Raw genomic sequence first — 27,392 nt, forward strand, 5'->3', positions numbered from 1 at the left:
TCTCTGACAAACTAACAGATTTTTTGGAAGGTGTTGTAAGCCCTTTGAAAGACCTCTGAGGCTCTGCTGATGCCAAATGGCATCTTTAGGAGTTTGAATCTGCCATGAGGGGTTGTGAATGTGGTGTGGAGTGTTTGACTTGCCAAAAGCTTTTTGGATACAGAAGGGAGAAGATGCTGGCAGCTGACATCTGAGTGGCCACCTCCTTCACTGTGCGCATTAAAGGGCGCATTGCGGCTTGCTTTAGGTTTCTGGGATCAGTGCAAATGCGAACGTCCCCATTCTTCTTTTTCTGTGTGGCCATCATGGTGGAGACCCACTCTGTGGCTTCCTCCGCAGGTTAAATTACTCCTAGTGCTTGCGTCCTTTGGAGATCTTGCTTTACTTTTTTCTGCATTGCAGCAGTGACGTGGCTTGGAGGGCTGATGTCACATTCGGGTCCACTTTCATTGAGTAAGTCAGGTGACCAGTTTCATGTTCAGCCTTTCCTATAAGCCAAGGATAGATTGAACATTTTCATTTACTACTTGAAATTGTAGGTTGTGCTGTAGTTCCTTTCATCTGCACTGTAGTGTTACTGTACCAACTGGTTTAATCGGAGATCCGACAAATGCTACAAGTCTAACCTGCTTAATTGGCTTGTGTAGCTCTTCGGTGTGCTTGATGAAATTGTACGTGTGTAGGGACATAACATTACATTTGGCCCCTGTATCAACTTTCAGCTTTAAGTTTTTATCATTTACTGTCACAACGCAATGTCCTTCCTTTTCTTGACTACAGCTATTTTTACCTTGGTGATCATGTAACAATAAGCCATTAATGGTGAATGTGTCATCGCCGCTGTCATCAACGTCGGAGTCTGTTTCAGTACATAGCTGGTTTACCTGTCTGCTTGCTGTGTTTGATTTTGCAGACCTGCATAGCTTTTTGAAATGATTCTGTTTTGCACAGTTATGACACTGCTGGCCAAAATCTGGACATAGTTCCTGTTTCGCTTGATGGGCTCCTCCACATTCCTGCAGTTGGAAATTAATGGATTGTTTGGTTTCGCTGAACGTTTGGTTTATGGGTTCCTCTGAAATAAAGGTAGCTGATTATGAGAAAGACATCAGTGTGGATGCTGATGCTTCCATGTCCCACTCTCGCCAGTGTGGGGAAGTAATTAAGGCCAATAGCATGTTAGGTTACATCTCTAGGTGTGTGGAGTTTAAGGGAGGTGATGCTACGATTATAAAATTCCTTGGTAAGACCCCACCTAGAATATTGTGTGCAAGTTTGGTCACCATACCTTAAGGACATTGCTATATTGGAAAGGGTGCAACGCAGGGCTACAAGAATGATTCCTGGTCTTAGAGGAATGTCTCATGAGGAGAGGTTAGCTGAGCTGAATCTGTTCAGCCTCACGCAAAGGAGATTAAGGGGGGACATGATCCAGGTATATTAGATTTTAACAGATGTCGATACTGTTCAGCCGAATGGCTACTTTAATATTAGTTTAAATACTAGAACTTGTGGCCATAGGTGGAAATTAGCGGGAGAACATTTTAAAATAAATTTAAGAAAACACTTCTTTACACAGCGAGTAGTTAGGGTATGGAATAGTCTTCCTGTTCATGTAGTGCAAGCTAAAACCCTGGGTTCCTTTAAATCAGAGCTAGATAAGATTTTAACATCTCTGAGCTATTAGTTAAGTTCTCCCCAAATGAGCTTGATGGGCCGAATGGCCTCCTTTTGTTTGTAAATTTATGTTTCGTTTTGCTGGTGAATCTTTTATGTTTTGCATGTACAGCGTCTACACTAGCAGTTGTCACAGATTTTTGTGTAGGGAAGGCTGTGCTATGTTTTTTTTGTGTGTTCAGTAATTTGGCAGATGCGTATGGTTTTAGACGTTGTGAGGTCAGTCTCTGAGTAAGGTGTCGCTACTCATTCCACAGACTAACCTATCTCTGATCAGCTCATCCTCTAGTGCACCAAAGCAGCAGCTTTTAGCCTGATTTCTTAGCGTACTCACATATGCCTCGATTGTTTCACCAGTTCTTTTATTTCTGCTGTTGAAGCTGTTCCTCTCCATTATCACATTTGTCTCAGGATTGTACATTTGTTTGAATTTCCGTTTTAAGACATTCGGGATCTTTTCTGGATTCTGCTGGTGTAACTACTTTGTTATCTGCTGATAAAATTTCTAGTGCATAAATGAATGACCGCTCCCTCTCTACACCTTTGGGTCCCGCGAGGTTTAGGAATATATCGGCTCTGGTCCTGGCCGGTTTATCGTGGTGTGCCGCGGCAATAAAAACGTCATACTCACCTTCAAACTAGTGCCAGGGTTTGGCCACATTTTCATAGGAGACGAGAGGGTCTGGGCGTCTGGATCCATGTGCCAGATGTTGTGCGATCGATTGGTAGTTTTACTGTGGCTTCCGAAGTTCTTTCCACTGGATGCGAAGTTCGAGAGGTGTGTTCACACTGGAAAGGATCCCACTTCTGACGCCAAGTTGTAAGACTTGACAGGAGACGGAATGAAAGTTAACTGTGTGTTTATTGTCTTTCAGTCTCTCAGATAGTCTCTCAGGCATAACGTAATGGCACATGGCACATCCATGATGTTCCTGCTACCAGCACACTGCCCACCTGTATATACATCTCCCAATAACTATACTAGGTGCAGCAGCTCACACAGATCAAACAGTAGAAAAGTTAAACCGCACAGATGTCTACAGAAGGTATTCCAGAAAAAGCTTTTTTTTTTTGTCAGTTAACCACAAACGTAAGCACTTGGAGTTTGCAAAACACTACTACAACTTTGGCTGGAACCAAATTCAATGGTCTGATGAAACAAAAATGAAGCTCTTTGGCAATAAACATAAGGTGGGTTTGGAGTAAAAAGACGGATGGCTGTAATGAAATGAACCTTATCCAAAATGTAAAATATGGTGCCGGTCCTATGATGTTATGGGACTGTTTTTCCTCCAAAGGCCCTGGAAACCTCGTTAGGGTACATGGCACTATGGACTCCATGAAATGCCAGGACATTTTAAATCAAAATTTGCCTGCCTCTGCCAAAACAGAAACTGGGCCTTCATTGGATCTTCCGGCCGGACAGTGATCCTAAGCACATGTCCAAATCAACACCAGAGTGGTTTGCTGACTGCAGAATCAAGCTTCTGCCAGGGCCATCTCAGTCCTCCGACTGGAATCCCATTGAAAACCTGTGAGCTGAAGAGCAGAGTGCACAAGAGAGGGCCTCGGACCCTGGGTGATCTGGAGAGATTCTGTAAAGAGGAATGGACTCGGATGCCCTGCTTGGTGTCAGACTCAGTGCTGTTATGCTGGCAAAGGGAGGTTGTACTAAGTATTAAAAGCAGGGGTGCCAATAATTGTGACACATGTGTTTTTGTTAAAGATTATTATTTCTTGATAAAGGATTTTTTTCTTGGAATAAATTTATGTTAATGAAAAGTTGGATTTTTTCTCAATTTTTCAGTGTGAAATGAAGCTGCTTCACTAAAAGGTGGATTTTTTTCTAACCCTTTTTGCAAATATTTACAAGGGCCAATAATTGTGGAGAGCGCAGTACAAACAAAAATCAACTTTTCTTCAATGCAAAATTTTGCTTTCATAATAAAAGAAATTGTTAAACTTTACGGTTTCCCCCAAACTGCATTAAGTTACTTGCTCTGTTACTGGAAAGAGGTACAAATAGGAATTTACTGCAAATAAGCTGCACACCCAGCTATCTGACGTAATTCACTTCACCAGACAAGAGCAGGTGCAAAGATTTAAACAGCAAATGTTAGTCACTTATGTCATTTCCAGTATTTTTAAATTCACCAGATAACATGACATTGACCTTTTTCTCTTTTTACTTATCTTAAAAAAGTCCATAGTTTACAAACCTCCAGATAAACTGAGGTTTACCATTAAATATTTGATATTATTAATTGCAACTTCGCATGATATGCAGATTCATTTCTTACGTCATCAGTAAGCTAGATTCAAATCAGGCTTTTTCATACATTCATACTGTATGGACATATAGCACAGGGGTTAAATGTTTTGCTGAAACATTTTTACTTTGTCATAACTTTAACAAACCTTAGCTATCTTTGCAATTTTATTAATTATTCCTTTTCATGGTTCAGTTCAAAGTTTACCTCTGATGTTTTACCATGTTTTTGTGGTGGTTCCCCCATGCTTTGGCTTCGCATGTAGTACAAAATGCAGTGTATATGTCGTCTTCCCTGACCGTGAAGAACTTCTGCGCTAATGACATGTTAGCATGTGTCTGTGATGTGCAAGCGGCTGTGAGACTATTGCCTGAGCCGCAGTGCCTGACGTGTGGCACGTGGGTAAAATAGACCGATTTGGTATCGGAAATACATGAGACTGACCAGCCGGTCTCCAGTCTGGGCCAAGCATGCTGATAATTAATTGGCCGATTCCAGTCCCTGGTCGGTCAGTTGGTGCATCTCTACTCCACACACACGCAGAGTGCAGGTGAGAATGGAGCCCCCAGTCTGGGAGGTGTGAGCGGACAGTCTTTCTTAGCACACTGTGTGTGTCATTTGGACATTTCTGCTGATTTTTGCGAGATTCTCATAGCTTCAGCCTTCAAATATTCCATTTGCTTTCATGATCTCTTTGGTCAGGTTAATAAAAAATTTCAAATTATCATGACGTCACATATTGGACTCTAGCTTATAAAAAGGTTTGAGGGTGCTTGTGTTGGTTCTGAAGGTATTGATGAACATACATCTCCTTAGGCAGAGAACTGACTGACCTCCCACCCAGACCTCCTAAAGAAAATGGCGCAAGTATGGCCGTTGTTTGAAAAAGTGAAAAAGCAGCCATGTTGGAACATTCCAGAACAGCGAATACAGGAACAGGGCCTTCCCTTGTGTCACAATGACTAATGGACCTGAGAGTTGCTCACCGCATGGCTGCACACAGGCACCTGACTTCACCGTGACATCACACCCGCATCATTCTCTGGTCCTCTCAGCCAAAGTTCCCTGCTTTTCGTACGGTCCTGCTCTCCTGTCATTTTGAGCGAGTGGATAGCGAGGAGCCGGGATCGTGCACCTGGCGTTTCCAGTTTGATTGGTTCATCTAGTTCAATCCCGAAAGATATGTGCTGTCCTTGATTAGAGATTTGTTTGAGGCTGAATTGACTTATTTTCATCCTGTAATTTATGGTCAGGATGTGTTCTGTGACAGTGACAGGCCTTGGTACTGTATTAGGTCCTATTTGTTACAGATGGATGGCTATGGCATGAATTTGGGTTAGACTGGATCCAATGCCATGTTCAGGTAAAGTGTTGGATGTCTCAGTGATAGGAAGTAGAGGTGAGGGATAATTAGGGTTAATGGGGGCTTTTGGTCTCACCACTAATTGCAGATCATTGGAATTAGAACTTGCTAATACATTTTCACCAGTCGCCGTTGAGTAGGATGATAAAATTAAAATTAAATGAAAAATTTGCTTTAAGGATGAATCTTAAATCAGTTAAAATAAATGTTTTCAATATTTGACAAGAAGACAATAGCCACTTATACCATAAAAAACTAACAAAAAACAGCAGAATTTAGCTCATGGTAGCAGATTAATGCTTCTCCAAGACATTGATGGATTTTTTTCCACAAAAAATAAGCATCTCTCCATTTTTGGAGAGTCTGTTCCTCTTCTCATCCCAAATTTGCACAGCTGTACTGAACAACTGCTCCCTCTCCATGCTCTTACACGGAGTTCAGAGATAATCTTCGATGCTCGTATTTCCCGTGCTGCTCTTGCTGGAGACGCAGATGTCTAATGAGGTTCGTGGTGTTGAATGCTTTAGCAGATGATCCTCCATGAGCAACTACTTTTGCACATATGCTGCACACTGCAAATCCTTCATCTTTAATCGATATCTGGTTAAACTGCCAGACTGGTGACGACACTGTGCTGCTGCGTTTGAAACTTCATGCACATTCTTCAGTCATCGGTGCACATATTGTATGTCATCCGCAAAATCAGTATTTGAGATCGGTCAGATTAAAGTCTGCCAATCGAATAATTACGACTATCAGTCGTTTTAAATCAGCTGTCGAAAGACTGGAGCATCTCTAGAGGTAATGTATTATTTCAGTAGTCTAAGGTGACGGATTATCCATCGCTAGCTTTTGGATGGGGGCTGGTTGTTGGCGTTTTCATTGTAGTCTTCTGCTCAGTTTGTACCGATTAAACAGGAATGGCAGGAGTGACTCTGCCCAGGAACAATGGCTAGTGCAGGGTGGAGGAAGGCGGGTCGGACTGTGTCACTCGCATGACTACGGCAGGTTTTCATGGGCTACCTTCTCGTGATGCACTTGGCTGGATCACAGCCTCCAATTTACCTACCTCCAGATAGCCTGTTTCTGATGCAGGAGTGTACTCTCAGGGCCCAGTAGGTGGCACCAGGAGGTGGGCAACCTGGTAAGGAGGGGTTCAAATAAAGACGTATAACGATGTGAATGAACAGGAAACAGCTTGAGAAATGGTGGGCCTTTAAGCCGCCCCCTCACCTAAGCTGGGGGTGTTCCAGCACTGGGAGGGCGGGGTGTTGAGGGAATTCTCTGCTCGAGACCCGGCTTATTGGGCAAGATTGAAAAGTGCCTCAGTTGGATGAAAGAGGGTTTAGGACCAGACCATGTTTTCTAATAAAGCACCGCAAAAGCAAATGTATTGCTGAATTGCCTTCTGTAGGGGATTTAGAACCTATAAGAAAGAGAACAGCTTGATATCCGCTGCTCCTGTATCCCATGCGACGTGATATCCGCTGCTCCTGTAGCCCATGCGGCGTGATATCCGCTGCTCCTGCATCCCATGCGGTGTGATATCCGCTGCTCCTTTAGCCCATGCGGCGTGATATCCGCTGCTCCTGCATCCCATGCGGTGTGATATCCGCTGCTCCTGTAGCCCATGCAGTGTGATATCCGCTGCTCCTGCATCCCATGCGGTGTGATATCCGCTGCTCCTGTAGCCCATGCTGCATCATATCCGCTGCTCCTTTAGCCCATGCGGCGTGATATCCGCCGCTCCTTTAGCCCATGCGGCGTGATATCCGCCGCTCCTGCATCCCATGCGGCGTGATATCCGCCGCTCCTGCAGCCCATGCGGCGTGATATCCGCTGCTCCTGCATCCCATGTGGTGTGATATCCGCTGCTCCTGCATCCCATGCGGTGTGATATCCGCTGCTCCTGTAGCCCATGCGGTGTGATATCCGCTGCTCCTGTAGCCCATGCGGCATCATATCCGCTGCCCCTGCATCCCATGCGGCGTGATATCAGCTGCTTCTGCATCTCATGCGGCGTGATATCCGCTGCTCCTGTAGCCCATGCGGCGTGATATCCGCTGCTCCTGTAGCCCATGCGGCGTGATATCCGCTGCTCCTGCATCCCATGCGGCGTGATATCCGCTGCTCCTTTTTTAAGATAAGTAAAAAGAGAAAAAGGTCAATGTGTGTTGCACCACTCAAGTCTCCCCTTGCGGCGCATGCTAATCCATGGCCATGCTCCGGCCTGCGATCACTCTGCTCTGCTGCTGCAGCCTCCAACCTTGAGGTTCTGCCTAAATGAACAGGCTGGTTTGGCCTGGTGTGATTCCTCGGTCAGATGGAAGAGTGCGTGGGTCACTTTGACCGAGTTTTTTTATGTATCTAATATATTTAGCTGATTACTTGTAACTGTCTCCAGTAATGCAATGTGGTTAAGATGAACTCTCCAGCACTCAATGAAACAGCTGCCTTTCTGCTGCCTGTTTATCTTTTGCCAGGCAGGTTTTAAAGGGGAGGACAGTAGGCTAGCCTCCCCTTTAGAGACGGCCTGGTCCCATGCTCTTCAAGGTGTTATGAAATCACATGATTGTCGCCTCCCAGGGCATGGCGCAGAGCTCGGCTTTCAGACGGCGGTGTGCCCAGGCCTTTGTGAGCGGCTTCTTCGTGGCTGTCCCAGTGACCGTGACCGTCCTTGACCGGCTGGCTTACATTGCCCGTGTGGAGGGCGCGTCCATGCAGGTAAGCCACCCTCCACGCTTCAGTAGGGTTCCAAACCCATGGTCTCCGTAAGTGGTCGAATGAAAACTGGCTGGTTCAAATCCTCATAAGAGTGTGGCTTTTGCACCTTCTGAGAAGTGTTTATTGTATATCGTGTTTAATGTCCTGTCATATAAGCATGTAGCCCTTCCGTGATGAGTCTGTCGAATTAAAGCTTCTGTTAAGATAATTCGTAACGCCTTGTTTGTCTATGTGTGTGTCTGACAGATCAATCACTTCTGCTTCAATTCAGTTGATTCATCATGTATGTTTACAGAAGAAAAGCTCTCACTGTGTGGGGGGGGCACACGGGGGCGGGGGGCGTGGGGGTTGAGCAGCTTGAGGACAGCGGGACGCCGATGCTGTCCGTTTCTTGGAGTCATGTTGTTGTCAGCTTGAGTTCAAGCATTCAGGGCGTAGCTTTCATCCTCAGAGCATCGTGTGCTGGGGAATCCAGGATGTTCCATCGCACCGACTCCCGCTGTGCAAAATACTTCCGCTTGCCTGTTTACTGAAGCCAGGACGGACGGGTACTGCATCGTTGGCCAGCAGGAGGCCTCGGTGTCTGGAAGACGGGCCTGAAAGGTTGCGGGTTCAGGAGGAGTCATCCAGAAAGAAAGTATTCATTTATAACACATCGCTGTGTGTGCAAAGGCTTTCTGAATGGTGCTGTCTCTCACATTTCTTTCATACTAATTGCAGCATGTAACCCTGTGAAAATCTGTATAAATTGCATTTGGTGCATTTGGCACCTTTTGTGCTAATATTTATTTTCCAGTTATTATTGTTCTTTGTAGCTTCTTATTAAGTTTTTTTAGCCTGTTCCCCAACACAGGCTTACAGTAGTAACCCGCTTATGCTAACATATTGCCATTTTGTTAACCTAGGTGCAATTCTGACAGTTTTATCGGCCAAACCAGAATCAGGCCGAAAGCTGAGAAGCCAGAATTGGAAATTCGTGGCTGATAGTCAGCGTTAGTGGCACATTGTACACAGCTGTACTTCACTGTCATGCTTCCCGTCGTCGTCATGCTTCACAGTCATGCTTCCCACCACACTCATGCTTCAAAGTCTGGCTTCTCACCACACTCATGCTTCGAAGTCTGGCTTCCCACCACACTCATGCTTCAAAGTCTGGCTTCTCACCACACTCATGCTTCAAAGTCTGGCTTCCCACCACACTCATGCTTCAAAGTCTGGCTTCCCGCCACACTCATGCTTCAAAGTCTGACTTCCCGCCACACTCATGCTTCAAAGTCTGGCTTCCCGCCACACTCATGCTTCAAAGTCTGGCTTCCCACCACACTCATGCTTCAAAGTCTGGCTTCCCACCACACTCATGCTTCAAAGTCTGGCTTCCCACCACACTCATGCTTCAAAGTCTGGCTTCCCACCACACTCATGCTTCAAAGTCTGGCTTCCCACCACACTCATGCTTCAAAGTCTGGCTTCCCACCACACTCATGCTTCAAAGTCTGGCTTCCCGCCACACTCATGCTTCAAAGTCTGGCTTCCCGCCACAGTCATGCTTCAAAGTCTGGCTTCCCGCCACAGTCATGCTTCAAAGTCTGGCTTCCCGCCACACTCATGCTTCAAAGTCTGGCTTCCCGCCACACTCATGCTTCAAAGTCTGGCTTCCCACCACACTCATGCTTCAAAGTCTGGCTTCCCACCACACTCATGCTTCAAAGTCTGGCTTCCCGCCACACTCATGCTTCAAAGTCTGGCTTCCCGCCACAGTCATGCTTCAAAGTCTGGCTTCCCGCCACACTCATGCTTCAAAGTCTGGCTTCCCGCCACACTCATGCTTCAAAGTCTGGCTTCCCACCACACTCATGCTTCAAAGTCTGGCTTCCCGCCACACTCATGCTTCAAAGTCTGGCTTCCCGCCACACTCATGCTTCAAAGTCTGGCTTCCCGCCACACTCATGCTTCAAAGTCTGGCTTCCCACCACACTCATGCTTCAAAGTCTGGCTTCCCGCCACAGTCATGCTTCCCGCCATATTGCTCGCTCAATTCGGCTCCCCCTCTGCCCCCTTCCAGCATGTTTTTTCCCTGCCCTGAGCTGAAACTCTGCTAATTAACCGCCCAAATCATCAAGCGAAATTAATTCAAAACGCCGCAGATTACCCTAGATCACATTGGCCATGTGGGGTGATTAGCGTAATTGGATGTGTGCAGTAAACACGTGCTACTGGAGTGAAGGTACAGTGTAAAGGGGTCAGTGGGTTACTTTCACTTTGTGTCTTTGATGAAATCTGTGCTTTTGGGTAAGATGGTGTGTGTTTCTTGGGTACAGGCAGTCTCCACATTACCAATGAGATCTGTTCCCCAAGTCTGTGTTTTAGTCAGATTTGTAGGTTAGGCGGATAAATAATAATATGCTATGTAATAATTATAGAGTAATTATAAAAGTAGCTAAATACAATACTGTACCTAGAGCCGACAAACCGCTGAAGTTGTGTAATGTTTTCACAAACATCACAAAGTAGTGTGAGCATACATTATTATGAACCATTATGAATTTTTTTATTATTACACCAGTTTTTAATCCAGTAGGCTTCACATCAGTCATTTTGTCAATACGAGCTGTCCGTAAGTCGGATGGTCTTAACCCAGGGACTGACTGTCTGTATTTTAGTGACCCAAGTGGGTTTTGGGCCGGTGGGTGGGGGGGTTTACTGAGACTGTAAGAGCGAGAGGAATATGGGATCACTGTTAGTCACACCTGCAGGGAGACTGGGAAGGTGGGAGGAGTGTGTGGGATCGCTGGGACAGGGAGTGGGCGAAGGCGATGGGCCCGGATGAAGGGGAAGGAACGAGGGATTCTTCTAGAACAGTACTGGATGACAGTGTTTCTGCTTAAATAATGCTTAGATGGGGGGAGAAGGAGGGGGACGTTTAGGGCTATGGGAGTTTTGTATAAGAGGAAGACTGAGGGCAGAGGCGGGGCCACAGGGACACTGACCTTAGCTGAATGCTGATTGGCCCCCATAGTGCCCCCTCCCCTGTCACTAACCAATTCAAAATATGCTATTGGCTAATGATAAGGCTGACTCCTCTGTATGAATTATGGCCTTCTTATGCCTTCCATGTAAAAATCCCACTGCTGTCCCTTGCTGAAGGTGTGGGATTCGGTCCTGTTTTGTAGGTGACACATGCTGATCGTCGGTTGCATGAGGCTCATCGGGGTGTCATCCGCATGGAAAGAGGGGGAATGATCTGGTTATATCTGGCTCCTTTATGTTGCTTGCTGTACTCACCGCATCTCTTAATGCGATTTTTCTAGAGTGTATGTTTCCAAGCTGTAATTACAGGCCTTGGCAAAAGTGCTTTCATGCTATTGGTGTTGCTATAGAAACCTCCAGAAAAAGCTCCTTGCTGTTAAACTTCTAAAGGATTCAATCGTTTGGGGTACAGTGGAAGGGTGAGTTTTTTTAAAAAGGTAGAGCCAATCTGTTTTTGTTTGATGAAAGTGTGTGAGAGAGCGATGAGGCTGCAGACCTAATAATATTCTCCTCTAATTCCCCTTTTGCTGGGGCTCGCCCACCTGGAGGTCAGCTTTTGGGAGCGTGACTCTGAAAGGGGCCACAAAGTACTGTGGTGCTGTTCTGTGTCCCGCTCTGCCTCGAACCTCACGGTAATCCTGCTGAGATTGAGCGCTAATGTTAATCAGTCGCCATGGCAGGCGGCGCTGCCCTTCCGGAGCTCCCAGTAACCGGGCCACTTGATGTCATGGGAACCAGCCACTGGGGTGGAGGGGAGTCATGTGACGAGGTGTCTGGGTCCGAGATCCCCATGCTGCTGCTCGAGGCTACCAGGTAACGACCTCTCCATGCTGGAAGAGCAAACAGCGGCATCACAGGGCATGGATACCAAAGCAGATTCACAGGGGACCCTGAATAAATGAAACTCTATAATGTAACGATGGGGGTCCATGGTTTGGACAGGGGGCCGGCTGCTCTCCTGTGTGCTGGTCCGCTGCACAACTGGGCTTAGCTCTTAGTGGCGTGCCTTGCTTTACTGCCCTCGCATCCTTAGGGCTTTAATAAATAGTGAATCTTTTCAAAGGGTGCTTGGCGTCCCCCCCCAGGCGTGTCCTGCATCTTCGGGTTTTTTGGGGGACGCTGGTCACTGGACAGAAAGCTACCTGCAGAATGTCTCCCATTCACATCAGACAAGCTAACAGGACGGACTAATGATTGTAATTTATCCGCTGTGTGTGTTATAATTCCAGGTTCTGTAATTATACTGTGAGCTGCTCTCGTGCATTCAGGGAGAACGCAACAAATAAACGGAGAAATACAAATTCATCCTTCTCAAAAAATATTGTGAATAAAAAACTGGTGGAGTCTGAATAGGCATGAGATGGTGTGTGGGAGGCTGGGGGGTGTGGCATGTAAAAACCTGCGTTAAATTTACCGTTACAAGCACACGCATGATGTGTCGTAGTGTCATGTTTGGGTGCAGAGATTGTACTCCAGAGTGGGGGGAGGGAAGTTAGGAGAGTTCCAAGAGTGACAGGAGTCCTACAATATCCATCCATCCATCCATTTTCCAAACCGCTTATCTTACTGGGTTGCTGGGGGTCCGGAGCCTATTCCGGAAGCAATGGGCACGAGGCAGGGAACAACCCAGAACAGGGGGCCTGCCCATCGCAGGGAGCGCTAAAACATTTAGAACATTATTGGATTTATCTGGGGTGGGGGGCTAGCATGATTTGCTTTTAAGGGGCCTAATCTCTGATGTCCCTTTAGCAACACTACATAGCGAAAACCTACAGATATCAACACAGAGAAGCACGTGAAGGTAGAGGGCACAGAGCCTTTAACGTATTTCTGAACACAGCTTTTTGTGATTCCCATGCTCTTGGTGTGATGCCTGTTCAATAAGGGAAGCTGGGATCCAGAGATGCGTACAACCCAAGGGTTTATTGGCAGCACGGAGAGTACACAAGGCAGACGGAACATGGAGGAAGCAATGGGTAAACACAAGACAAGAGATTGCTCGGAAAGGCGCATATGCATGGCTCAATACTTCGCACTGATCAGTTTGAGTTTCCTGCTTAAGACAGTCCTGTCATTTAGCGGAATACGGAACACCCGGCGGACTCCGCCTATGTAGGCGGGGCTGCTGTGGAGTCTGCGGCAGGTCCAGTCTGCCCGGGCGTGACACTTGGTCCTTTATTAAGCTCTGCTGGCCTCTCCTCTGCTTGGAGCTCTTACCTGTGCTTGGGCTGGGGGCCGTTCTGTACCTTCAGAGAGGCCGCATTATCGGACATGACGATCAGAGGATGCAAGCGGCAGGTTTGATTCGCACCCCAAGGCTCCAGCTCTGACCTTTATCTGCCTCTCGTTCCTGTATATGTCCAGTCGTTAATTTCACATCAGTCAGGTACGACCCAACTGCTTTGCTCCATGTCAGTGTAGTTTGGTCCCGTAAACAACATGTCGTCTGCTGTTCCTGTAAAGCATTGCCCTGACAGCAAAAATGGTGTTGGGTTCGAATCCTAGGCGGCAAACCCATATTGTAACCCTCTGCTGTAAGTTGTGTTAGATAAATGAGTAAATGTGCTGACTTAGGGTCCACAATAGGGAATTAGTATTTCTCTCACTGTCTGCGGATAAAAAGGATATAAGATTTAGTTCAACAAGTTTAGTTTGGAGAAAAACATGATTAGAAGAGGTTGAAACTTTTTTTTTTTAAATCTCTGTTTCTTTGTAGTGTTTTTATTTTCAATGCCCAAACTTGTATCCCTATAAACAAAGTGTACATAATGACTTCTACATAGATGTGTGGTTTGGTCTACAGGGCACTTATCTCTTCCTCACAAGAAATGGCTGTCGATTTCCTTATATAACGGTGTGCTGGGGGGTAGACGGGGCTGAGGGGGTGGGGGGGGGGGGGGGCGGTTGAACATCCATTCGTCCATTTTCCAAACTGCTTATCCTACTGGGTCGCGGGGGGTCCGGAGCCTATCCCGGAAGCAATGGGCACGAGGCAGGGAACAACCCAGGATGGGGGGCCAGCCCATCGCAGGGCACACTCACACACCATGCACTCACACATGCACACCTACGGGCAATTTAGCAACTCCAATTAGCCTCAGCATGTCTTTGGACTGTGGGGGGACACCGGAGTACCCGAAGTAAACCCCACGACGACATGGGGAGAACAAGCAAACTCCACACACATGTGACCTAGGCTGAGACTCGAACCCGGATCCCAGAGGCGTGAGGCAACAGCGCTAACCGCCCCGCGGTTGAACATATGGTGGTGAATTTATCATGTGGTTTTGTGCATGCAGACAGATGAACATGGAATTCGGTGCATGGCTGACTGATCACGTAGGTCTTAAAGCTGCCCTGTCCCGAAGAGGGTCTTGAGTTTGAGCTTTTCTGTCTTTAAAGACACTTGTGCCTGCCTTCTGTGCCTGCCAGCGCGGCTTCAACGCGGCTCAGGTCACGGGTCTATCAGAGGCAGCCACACTCTGCCTGTGTGTGATTAGTATGTCAAGTGCGCAGGTCTCTTCAAAGCTTTATGCATGAGTGTGGGTGCATGTGTGCGTGTGCATGTGAGAGAGAGAGATACCTAACAGGGTGGGGGGCTTTTATCCTGGCTTCAGGCAGAGCTGCTCGGGTGGGGGGTTGGCGTCCCAGACACTGGACCCTGAGCCTGGCTGGACCCTGCAGCTGGTGTAAAGGTTCCCTGGTCTCCCGGTACCTGGGATCCAAGGTGTCGCATTTGTGAGGCATGGAGGAGTGTAATGAGGGTGCCACCGCCAGCGCAGCTACTGCCCCGCGGCCTTATGGGAACACGGCCTGGCAGCACCCCTTTGTGAGCGGCCTGCTCTTCCAGGAGTGAAGGACTCTGGCAGGTCCACAGCACCGTGGCCCTGCTCCCGTCATGCTTTCAGGTGGCGCGGTTAGCCTGCACTGGCGCATTGCTGTACTGAGCTGATACCAGCATCCCATAATGCATCTCTTCTTGGAGGTGTTTTGCCCGGTTTGTCCTCTGCTCGTGGTGTGAAGGCCAGGGCTGAGGTCCATGAACGTGTTTGCTTTCAGCCTCGGAAACCTACTTCCATCGCTGTGAGTCAGAGGAATCTCTTACAGATGAAATACCTGGTTCTCTCACTGAATAGTTCCATCATTTCAACTGCCCACTCCATCTTACCCATAATCCTCATGGTCTCCACACAGCAAGTTCTTTGTATACAAAGTTTTCACAGAGCCACGTATTACTCATTCTCAGCTGAAAGTACAGATGGACAGACTGAGTTTTTGGTGTCATGCTGAACTCGTCTATAGGGAGACGTCTTTGAGGAATGTCTTTCTTTCCAAGATGTGTTTAACGGTGACAGCATCTGGCTTAATTAAGACAGACGCACCACTGTTTCAGACAGTAGGGGATATCAGACAGAAATGCTTAAAGGACGTTTTGAGGTATTAGAGATGGTTATTTATATAATAATGGTGATAATCATTTGGAAAAATATTCATTGAAGGCCTGTCTGTGTCCCGGTAGATTGGAACTTTAATCTTCGTCGATTATAAAAACACAATTTTGGGGGGTAAAAATGTTGGTGTGGCCTGTGTTTGATTGTTCTGCTGTTTCTGTCATCTTTTGATGTGACGTGTTCGTCATTCAGGGGATTTTTTTTTCACTTTTAACACTGAAGCCTTCTCCCCCCACTTGAAGAATAAGCTTGGCTCCCGCAGGCATTTTTAACAAAGGAGTGATAAGCATTAGGGTGTAATGCCATTTATGCCCCCTGTGTGGCGTCTCGACAGCCGTCAGTGTGATGGAGCATCTTCTGAAAGGCATCCCTGCCTCACACCCAGCACCCGAGCTGTTCTGTCATTATGAAAATGAATTTCTAGCACCATCATCACCTGGGTTGCTGTGTTCTGCCTTCTTGAGACGAATAGGTTTAATTTATCTGATTTTTAAGGTCTTTTTTTATTTTATCTTTGAGAGAATAATGAAATTAGCCGCTGTTTCCTCTGAGGCATAGTGCCACATTTCTGTGGCAGCGAGGTGATTGTGTGTTTGTGTGTGTTTGTTTGTGTTTGCGTGTGTGTGTGTGTGTGTGTGTGTGTGTGTTTGTTTGTCTGTGTGTGTTTGCGTGTGTCTGTGTGTGTTTGTGTGTGTGTGTGTTTGTGTTTGCGTGTGTGTTTGTCTGTGTGTGTTTGCGTGTGTGTGTGTTTGTGTGTGTGTGGTAAGTGGATGTACTATGAGTTTTCCTCTATGTAACAATACACAAGACTTTTCTCCCCATCAAAGAAACAGTTTGCTGCTCATAGCAGTGTACAGAAGTACAGAAGCAAAGGCGTGCGGGTGGGCAGCCATACTTTGGCTCGCATGATTGGTGATTTATTCATTTATCCTGTCAATTGGATTCTCTACCTCCCTCAACTGCCACTGTTTTAGCAAAAGAACATACTTGAATTGTTTGTGTTTCTGACATGCAGCACTGACGTCGCATTTGTGTTTCTGACATGCAGCACTGGCATGCCGCATTTGTGCTTCTGACATGCAGCACCGACATGTTGCATTTGTGTTTCTGACATGCAGCACTGACATGTTGCATTTGTGTTTCTGACATGCAGCACTGGCATGCCGCATTTGTGTTTCTGACATGCAGCACTGGCATGCCGCATTTGTGTTTCTGACATGCAACACTGACATGCCGCATTTGTGCTTCTGACATGCAACACTGACATGCCGCGTTTGTGTTTCTGACATGCAGCACTGACATGCCGCGTTTGTGTTTCTGACATGCAACACTGACATGCCGCGTTTGTGTTTCTGACATGCAGCACTGACATGCCGTGTTTGTGTTTCTGACATGCAGCATTTTCCCAAAAGAGTATTTGTGAATCATTCATAAAAGACCAGAGAGCAATTAAGTCGCCTAAACCTAACCCTACTTTTACACTAACAAAAATAAACGTTTTTTCTGGGTAAAAAAAACAGGCAGGTGCTGGCTTTGCAGAGGCGGAGTTGTTGATACTAATGGAGATATTCCTTTGTATTTCCTCCTGCTGTCAAAAAACCAGGTCAGGTGACCTGGTGTCCCAGAATTTATGTGTGTGTGTGTCTGTCTGTGTGTGTGGGTGTGTGCCTGTGTGTGTTTGTATTGTGTGTTTGTGTGTGCGTGTAGTTCTGCATGCGTATGAGTGTGTGCGCACACGTGTGTGTGTCCTGTCTGTCTGTCTATGTCTGTGTCTCCACCCTGTACTGGACTGGCATCCCATCTATGATTCCTCCTATCAACTATAATTCTGTAACTAAGGCGCCTTCAGAGATCTTCAATGAAGCTGGGAGTTGAGGTCATGCTTTATGATTTTTTTTTTTACATTTATTATTAATATTATTGTCGTTATTATGATAAGGTTCAAATTAAATTCAGAATTTCTTGTAATGAAAAATCCATTGCGCGTGTGTAGCTGGGATAATATTAAAATGAAAAAAAAATTAAATGATACTTCATTTGCTATTTGAACATGTGCAGGCAGGCTGGTGTTCTTTGGTCTCCTTTGAGACAGACCACCACAGGTGAGAGTGAGGCTTGGGGTCCGTCCAGCACCCCGGGAGCATTTTCTGGGATTAGGGTTCTTGCTCAAGGGCCAAACAGAGATGTGACCGTGGGTAGATGTGTACTCAAGTGAAAGTGTTGTTCCTAAAAAGAATTGCTCTAAAAATCAAACCGAGAAAGTGTAAAAAACATCAGGTAAAACAAAAGAAAAATCTATTTGTCAAATTATTTATTTTCAAAAGACCCATTTTATGTTTAGGTTTAGGCTGAGCTCCTAGTGACGGCCCAGGCGTGAGCGCGGTCGGGCCGAGCTCCCAGTGACGGCCCAGGCGTGAGCGCGGTCGGGCCGAGCTCCCAGTGACGGCCCAGGCGTGAGCGCGGTCGGGCCGAGCTCCCAGTGACGGCCCAGGCGTGAGCGCGGTCGGGCCGAGCTCCCAGTGACGGCCCAGGCGTGAGCGCGGTCGGGCCGAGCTCCCAGTGACGGCCCAGGCGTGAGCGCGGTCGGGCCGAGCTCCCAGTGACGGCCCAGGCGTGAGCGAGGTCGGGCCGAGCTCCCAGTGACGGCCCAGGCGTGAGCGAGGTCGGGCCGAGCTCCCAGTGACGGCCCAGGCGTGAGCGAGGTCGGGCCGAGCTCCCAGTGACGGCCCAGGCGTGAGCGAGGTCGGGCCGAGCTCCCAGTGACGGCCCAGGCGTGAGTGAGGCCTGGCCGAGCTCCCTGTGACGGCCCAGGCGTGAGCGAGGCCAGGCCGAGCTCCCTGTGACGGCCCAGGCGTTAGCGAGGCCAGGCCGAGCTCCCAGTGACGGCCCAGGCGTGAGTGCAGTCAGGCCGAGCTCCCTGTGACGGCCCAGGCGTGAGCGAGGCCAGGGCGAGCTCCCAGTGACGACCCAGGCGTGAGCGCGGCCGGGCCGAGCTCCCAGTGACGGCCCAGGCGTGAGCGCAGTCAGGCAGAGCTCCCAGTGACGACCCAGGCGTGAGTGCAGTCAGGCAGAGCTCCCAGTGACGGCCCAGGCGTGAGTGCAGTCAGGCCGAGCTCCCAGTGACGGCCCAGGCGTGAGTGCGGCCGGGCCGAGCTCCCAGTGACGGCCCAGGCGTGAGTGACGTCAGGCAGAGCTCCCAGTGACGGCCCAGGTACAGGGTAAGCAGGATAGGAGCAGGAGTGACACAACAACATCTAACAAAGTGAGAATCAAATAAGACTGCTATTCAGTGGCCAGGAAGTGCAATTTTAAGGTCATTCAGGGAACATAAAGTGGCATCAGGCCAGCAGAGGAATTTTTGGAATTTTGTTCTGAACAATTATTATAAATTGCATAGGGTTCTATTCATGCTCCATGTATGCAGAAATTTCAACACAGGCAAAGAACGTACAGCATAAATGATGCTTTTACTCATTGACTGCATGCTGGCAGCAGGGCGGGTGGGGGGAGGTGGGTCTCTCCTCTAACCCCGAGGTGCCCCCCTTACCTTTTTGTGTTTTCATCCAGAGTGAGCAGAGCGCTTATGCTGAGGTGGTGGAAGCAGTAGAAATGACCAGCAGCCACCAGCGCGGAGATAACAACATGAAGAATAGAACCGGGGAGGAGAGTTGGCTGTGTGACGGGGGGGGCGAACTCGACAGGGGAGGGGGCCTTGGGACGGGGTGACCTAACTCGACAGGGGAGGGGGCCTTGGGACGGGGTGACCTAACTCGAGAGGGGAGGGGGGGGCCGTGTGACGGAGTGACCGAACTCGAGAGGGGAGGGGGCCTTGTCAGGGGAGGGGGGCCAACAACAATAAAAGTGAAAAACAGCCAGGAGAGCTGCTAACCATCTCTGTTTAGCTACTGGAAATGTGGGAAGTAGAAAGCAGCAGTAACTAGTCATTCCCTGTGCTGTCAAATTATGGCGAGAAGCGCAGACAGCTGCTGAAACCTCACTCTGCTCAAACTACCTAAAGTATCATAACCAGCTTCCCCAAACTGTCTCCCGAACCTAACCGGCTACGTGGGCCATGCAGTGCTCATCCTGCTATCCCACTGCCAATCCCACCCTGCCTCGCGCTCTAAGATGTGTGGGCCTTAATCATATCAGTCGTTGCCCTCCTTTGACCGAAACAACAAAACGGACCAGAACTCGCGCCCCATTTCTGCAGGATAACCATCAGTTGTTTAATCCAGCCGCATAGTCTAGGGATTATTGGCCTATCTTTGGCTTCCAAAGGTATCTTTGGTTCAGAGAGGTGATAAATCTGTTTTTGAGACCCTTCTGTATTTTTAATGAATGGTTGCTGCTTAAATGCTCATTTTTTTGTGTCTCCGGATAGAGGTGAAGCTGAATAGAAGTCAAGTGTTCGTGGTCGGCTGAAGTGTGTGAATCATAATTACACTTTTGATCTGAATCTCTTTCCATCTTGTGTCAAAATCCTCCGTAGACGTGGATTGCAGATACAATCTCAGGCTGCCCAGGGTGTTCAAACTGTTATTTCAAACAAGGGAATAGGAACCGTACGGCCTCTTATGGGAGAGATTGTGTCGCCGGTGTGTAATTTTATTTATTTTATTCTTCCAGCCGTCCCTGAACCCCGAAGGACAGACGGCGTCTGATGTGGTGTTGCTAAGCCGCTGGAGCGTTCGTGACTACCAGGTTCAGCGTGGGGACATCGTGTCACTCCTGTAAGCTGCCTTTTCTTTCTTTCACAGCGCTTATTTGGTTCTGGTTCTGGGCTGAGTGAGTATTGTGGAGCGTGGATGTCATCCAGTAAGCAGGCAGTGACATCATCCTTGTTGATCTTCCCAGTCGGATGCTTATATCTGCTTCCTGCTTCTTTACATTCACATAATGTCCTGGCCAAACTGAGCCTCGTTTTCAGTGCATAGTATTGACACTGAGGGACCCTTCAGGCTCGGTGCTTCTTCCCCACTTTCTTTTCTAGATCATCTTACCAGCAGCACTGTTCGTTGTACCTTCATAGATATAACATCTAGTTAGGGGCATGAAGGGGGTAGGGCCACAGGAACCTTGGCCCTACTGAAAGGTGATTGGCCCCTGGAGTGCCCTCCTTCCTGTCAGTCACCGATTCAAACTACATCATTGGTTAATGATAGGGATGGCCTTTCTGTGTGAAATATGGCCTGTGCCTATTAATCCTAGACTCGCCTCTACATTTCGTCTCTCCCACTTGTGTGCGTGTCGCCATCATTCTGAGGCGTTACCACTTCCTCACCGAGTAAAGGACTGGATACGCTGCCTTTTATTGGAGAAACAATGCCACAGGATTGATTAGCTTGCCGCTAACGCTGTTCGGGGTCACATGTTCAGTTATGCTCTTTGTTCAGGAAGTGTAGCATGACCTGCGAAATCGCCGTCTCAGCTTGTGACCTCATTCCCGATTTAATTTATTTTATTATATCTTTCGTTGTTGTTTTTTTGTGTAGCATTTTAGCGTCCGCAAAGGGGGTCAGCCCAGACAGCTTGAGAGTCACCGCCTGGCCGGCGTAATTTTAGGGCGGACTCTTGCGGGCGTTGAGCTGCACTGGTGGGTTACTGCGTGCCTGCGTGCCATGATCACCCTGCCCTTCTGCATTGCGACACTTCATTTTGATGACCTCACTTTTATTTCTGCTTAAACATGGAAATAAGCGTGAATATGCTGAGTTTACTCAGTAATTTATAGCGTTACTCATTATACAATGTGCTTAAGGTGATCTGGACCCAGCTAGTAATGCCACATGGAATTTTACTCATCTTTCTGAGGAGCAGAAGTGCATAAGAGTATTACTGACATATGTTCATTTACAGTTACATAAGTTTTTAGCACATTTGTGATATTACACATCATATATTTGCCATATATCGTGTATTTCTCATATTATATATCATAGATCATTGGTTCTCAGCTGGCCTTAGGAACCAAATCATTGATGGTAAATGGTGCCATGATCCACCCACTGAAATGCACTGTCACAGACAGTATATGTTTGTATTTGTATCTTTGGTCTTTAAAGAGACATTGTCCTCGAACCATCAGCTTCTGCTTTGTTTGCTCCTTTCTCAAGCCTGTATGTAGCTGCTACACGCCTTGTGAGGCGGTGGGGTCTGTTGCATTGTCAGAAGCCCATTCTCACAGAATTAGGCCTAAATACTGATGGTGTGAAAACGCTGCGAATGTCTCCCTATTGACCGATGGCCCACGATGGATGTTTTTAACGAAGGGGAAGGTTGTTTTCTGCTTTTTATTATTCCTCTAACTCTTCTGTATGTGATTTTGATTCTTTCTCTCAGGGTTCCAAGTATAATATATTTTGAAAGGGTGTGTTAAAATGGGATATTTAATTTCTCTTATGAGTAACAACATTTCTCTTCTAAGGTGACCCTGAAGTGCTAAGTGGCGTGAAGTTTAGCATTTTAATAAATGCTTCCAAAGACGTGTGAAATCATTTCTAAGGCCGCTTCCATCTTCTTTGAGGGGCGTCGTTCTGAGCTGGTGACGCCGTGCTTCCTAATCCGTGCTCCATCCATCTTCTTAACCACTTGTCCTGGTCAGGGTCGTGCAGATGTAGGCCTTGTCCCAGGCAGCACAGTACAGGCCTACGCTGGAGACGCCATCCCGGGGCAGGGCACAGACTCAAACATTCTTACACGGCAAGCAGTTTGCAGGCTAAGGACGTAACCTGTGCGAAAAGCAAAGAAGAGGAAAGTGGGATTCTATCTCGTTTCATCATTATTGTTTCATATCAAACAATATCAATAAATATTAAGAACATGAAAAAGAGCGACAAGCTGAATGGGTCGCAAAATGGAAATTTAATTTTGATATGTAAATCATATGAAAATACACTTTTGTCATAGGACACCAGAGAACACCATTTACATTTACATTTACAGCATTTGGCAGATGCCCTTAGCCAGAGCGACTTGCATAAGGGCTTTGAGATTCTGCGATGAATTTTTCCGATACTAGCTCAGTAAGGACCTAGGCTATGAATACCATCTATCTGAATACTTTGTTGAGAAAGTGCAACAATTTTTTTTTTTTTTTTTGTACACACACACACACGTGCACAAGGAAAAGAGCTGGGTAAGAATACAGAGTACTACTTCAGGTATTTCTGAAAAAGGCAAGTTTTGAGTTGTTGCTTGAAGACAGCCAAGGTTTCCGCTGTTCGGACATTAAGGGGGAGTTCATTCCACCAACTAGGTGCCAGAACAGAGAAGAGCCGAGATGTGTGTCGTCCTTGTGCCTTGAGGGGTGGTGGGACCAGTTGAGCAGTGCTGGAGGATCGGAGAGATCGGGGTGCAGTGCGGGGTGTGATGAGGTCTTTTAGATAGGATGGTGCCAGACCCTTTTTAGCTTTGTTTGCAAGCATCGGTGTTTTGAATTTGATGCGGGCAGCTACAGGAAGCCAGTGGAGAGAGCGTAGCAAGGGAGTGGTGTAGGAGAACTTGGGAAGGTTGAAAACAAGTCGAGCAGCTGCATTCTGAATCAGTTGGAGGGGACAGATGGCACGCAGTGGTAAACCCGCTAGAAGAGAGTTGCAGTAGTCCAGGCGTGAGATGACGAGGGACTGGACGAGTATCTGGGTAGTCCAAGTGGAAAGAAATGGACGTATCCTCCAGATGTTAAAGAGGAGAAACCGACAAGAGCGGGAAAGACTGATGATATGTGAGGAAAAGGACAACCGATCATCCATGGTAACTCCAAGGTTGCGAGCAGAACCCGAAGGACGGATCATGGAGTTGAGTCAGCCGGGATGTAAAGCAGTTCAGTTTTACTAGTGTTGAGTTTTAGCTGGTGAGCGGTCATCCAAGATGAGATGTCTGCCAAGCATGCGGAGATCCTGATCCCGGAGTGTCTGAGGGAGGGAAGGAGAGGATGAGTTGAGTGTCATCGGCATAGCAGTGGTAGGAGAAGCCATGTGAGGATATAACCTCTCCAAGAGTTTTAGTATAGAGGGAGAATAAGAGAGGGCCAATAACCAAGCCCTGAGGGACACCGGTGGAAAGACAACGTGGAGTAGATGTGGATCCATTCCATGTCACTTGGTATGTTCGGCCTTCTAGGTAGGAAGCCAGCCAGCGCCATGCCAAGCCACCAATGCCAAGACTCCTAAGGATGGACAGGAGAGTCTTGTGGTTGACCGTGTCAAATGCTGCTGATAGGTCAAGAAGAATGAGGACAGATGACAGTTTGGCTGATCTGGCAGCATGTAGCTTCTCAGTGACTGCTAAGAGGGCAGTCTCTGTAGAGTGAGCTGCTTTGAAGCCAGACTGATTAGGATCCTGGAGGTTGTTCTGAGAGGGATAGAGAGAAAGCTGGTTGTAGACTGTACGTTCGAGGATTTTTGAACGGAAGGAAAGAAGCGATACTGGTCGGTAGTTGCAAGTGTCCCAGGGATTTAGAGTTGTTTTTTTTTAAGATGGGAATGACCCTGGCTATTTTGAATGCTGTTGGTACATGTCCGGAAATTATGGAGCCATTAATGATAGTGGCGATGAAGGGGAGAAGGTCTAGAGAGATTGTCTGAAGCAATGCGGAAGGGATTGGATCAAGTGGGCAGGTGGTAGGATTGGAAGATGAGATGACTTTCATGATCTCATCTGCCGTAAGACTGGAAAACTTGGCCAATGAGGGGGAAGGGAAATCCTTAGTGTGTAGTGTAGTGGGTGAGGAGGGAGAGAATGTCTGACACCAAAGGTACGTTTTGTTGTTAGGGTCTTTTTCTCTTGCTGCCTTGCTGTTTGTTCCAGAGAATGGGTTTGACCTTGGCTGGGCAATATTCCCTAAACATGATATCACGATATTTTCTGAGATTTTCACAATATCCATGTTTATCACAATATTCCAAAATTCATATGTAGAAAACAGTAAAATATGACAGCTGGTTGTGAGTTTTTCTGATTATGACAGGTATAATGATAGATAACACCAGGAAGAGACACATACCTTGATGGAATTTGTGTAAAAATAGTGCATTATAACTGTTAATCAGCCAGCCATAGTTATATGTGTACTTTTGAGAAGATGCGCAAGAACAATGTGGAGAAATTCAAGCAGTAGGTCGATCAAACAGCTCCCATGACAGCAGTTCATTTTATGCGGACGGAGTCACAGCACATCGGTAAAAAACTGCTGCAAAACTGCAAGCTGCAGTTAAGCTGGACGTGAAAGAAACATTGTTTAGTCTGTCGGGAAGTGATGATGTCACAAAAGGGTTTTATGTTGTTCATCTGAAAAGTGGCTTGAAAATGTGATAATCAGCATCTAATCGCGGTGACAGATTTACACGTATTATAAAACATTATCGAAAAAACAGCACTGTTATTTCTCCAGTAAAATAGTTACATAAATATTCTGCTTGTTAAAGCTTGAAACAACAGAGTAAATGTGGTTTACGCTTCTTGTCTTCAAGATTAACAGCATAACTCGGGTTAAAACTAATTGATTTCTGCAGGCCTGTACTTGTGAATAAATTATAATCCATAAATATCATAAGTGTTTTTTGACACAGTTCATAATTGTCATATTTTAAAAGTACATTTGGGTCAAAGAGAAATACATTAGTGATCCACTGTAGTGCCTAAAAGTGATTAACACTCTCACCATATAAGTTTGTCGTGTTGAAGGTTAATTTTAAATAAAAAGACATGGATCACATTTGTTCTGCTTCATTTTTTTTTATATGTAGGGCTTTTCAACTATAGATCTTTGCTTGTTTGTCTGTCATGGAAACACTGCACGAGCCCTCCTGCCCTCTGAAATGGGGGCTCAGCTGCAGCTGATCTGCTTTGGCCTGTTCGCAGTGCAGCTAAACTTGGGTGGAGATGGTAGCAGCGGCTCGCTGATGCCTCCCTCCCGGTGGCCCCGCTAAGCTGTGAGGCTTCTGCAGCAGTTCAGGCCCCTATCCTCCCCTGGAAGCGGAGCGACCTCTGCGCGCGGAGCCAGGAGGCCAAGTCCCGTGCCACCATCTTTCCCAAGGGTGATAAAAATGGAGGGGCTGCCTTCTGCTTTAGATGTCTCCGTCGGTACAGCTACCCCTCATCACCTAAATCTGGTCTCATTTTCTATTTTATGTATGATTAATCAAGCACATGCAACATTTGCTTCAAAATTTTGACAACAGCTTGGGAAATATGGCCTAATTTGCCTGCCCTCACAGAGATCTTTCCTGGACAGTATGTAGGCTGCCTTCAGACCTTCCCCTGCCAGCTGAACTAGTAAAGGACTGTAATTAATATTTATGGCTACTCTTGCATTTTTAATGTGTTAAGTAAAAATACATCTGCACTCAGCTGGTCACATTCGAGAGATGTTTAAAATTTAAGAGTGCCTCTTCAACTGCAAGCAAGTCAACAAAATGCGTTTGTGAATAGTTGGTCTTCTGTTAAATTTCTCTTAATCTTGTTTTTTTCCTGCTGTCCTTGGTGGAATGTTGGACCAGGTGCTGTTAGGATCTGTCTATGAAAATGGGCCTGGAAACTCTGCGGGTCACTCTGCCGAGGCCCGAGTGCGAAACGCCGCTCTCCCATTTGCCGTTCACGCCCGTCAGAGTGCTGGACGACCTCTGGTCCTCCAGGGTTCCTGCTGGTCCTATTCTGTGTCCTTATTGTGCCATGCTGGCTGAATTATTTATTGTTAATTTGCATTTTTAAAACACTGATAAGTGATTTAAGAGATAATTAAGTAATCTAGCATGCGTATAGTATATTCAGTCAAACGGCTAATTAATGAAAATTCCAGATTTGCTGGAAAGAGGTTTTAACGAGTGTTGAGGACACAAGCTGATAACACGATTAAGGAAACCTCATCATTTTATTTATATTCATAGTTTTATCATCCACCGGACCGACCATCCATCCATCCATCCGTCTTCCCTTAACTGCTTACCGATACAAGGTCACGGCTGTATTCTGTCTCATTTGCGGCCTGTGAGCTTCCGTATCTGTGTTTGATGACCTAATAATGAGCTCTTACATGTTAATTGGTGTGACAGGCTCAGGTCAAAGGGATGTATTTAAAGCCATTTTGCACCAAGTAAATCATTTAAAATGAGATCTCGCTGGCGGAGCAGGATAGGCCTCATGTTACTGGAGGTTTGAACTCTGAAACCGACGTTTGGTGAAGGGACACATCCTGTATGCTATCAGATTGTGACAGGTGCAAACATGACCTCGAGATGAAAACGTCCCAGGGCAGGGCGAGGGGTGAGCAGGATTCCCCGATCTCTCCTTTTGCGCTAACTGCTCTGCTGAATTGATTAAGTATGTAATCTGTTGGCGGGGGTTTTAAGAGCCCCGCTACCAATGGTGCCCTCTGTCCACTGGATGGGCGTAAATACTAATCACAGTGTTACCAGACAGCTACCTCTGATGGTTTACCGCTGAGCCTTCTAAGTGAACGGGGCTTATCCCTCAAATGAATTCATTTAAGCATTAATTGGAGTATAAGCAGAATGGAGGCAGAGTCACGCTTGGATGTTAATGTGCTATTAATATGTTGTCAGGGCTGCTTTTATTACTGTTGTTGGCATATGTTTTATTCCAAAGCCCGGTGTGCTTCCTGACTTTAAAATGGCGAAAGCTCCTTGGCCGCTGCCCGGCTTCAGCTTGGGCCTCCAAACAAAGACGTGCCTTCAGTGCCTCCCGCTCTCCTCCCGCCCAGGGCGCAGATTAGTGTTATTTGAGGAATTATTTGGAGAAGTGGATCCTTCAGATATGGCACGCTGCTCCCACACCAGCAGAGCCGTGAAACTCATTTTCAGTGAATCTCTGTCTTGTGGCCATGCTAATTAAATCACCCTGTGGGAAGAGAACCTTCATTTT

At 46.9% G+C, this 27,392-nt stretch overlaps 1 protein-coding gene across 2 annotated transcripts in view; it reads left to right on the top strand.

The window, feature by feature from the left end:
* The window catches only part of immp2l (inner mitochondrial membrane peptidase subunit 2), a 147,952-nt gene that overhangs the window by 9,082 nt on the left and 111,478 nt on the right, over positions 1-27,392 (top strand). For both annotated transcript variants that reach the window (XM_048985735.1, XM_048985649.1), the window contains exons 2-3: positions 7,897-8,034; positions 20,142-20,245. In XM_048985735.1, the coding sequence (XP_048841692.1) occupies positions 7,900-8,034; positions 20,142-20,245 (239 nt within the window). In that variant the 5' untranslated portion in view covers positions 7,897-7,899. The remainder of the gene's footprint in view (positions 1-7,896; positions 8,035-20,141; positions 20,246-27,392) is intronic.

This window comes from Brienomyrus brachyistius, chromosome 1, assembly GCF_023856365.1.
Source record: "Brienomyrus brachyistius isolate T26 chromosome 1, BBRACH_0.4, whole genome shotgun sequence".
Classification (NCBI taxonomy): Eukaryota; Metazoa; Chordata; class Actinopteri; order Osteoglossiformes; family Mormyridae; genus Brienomyrus; species Brienomyrus brachyistius.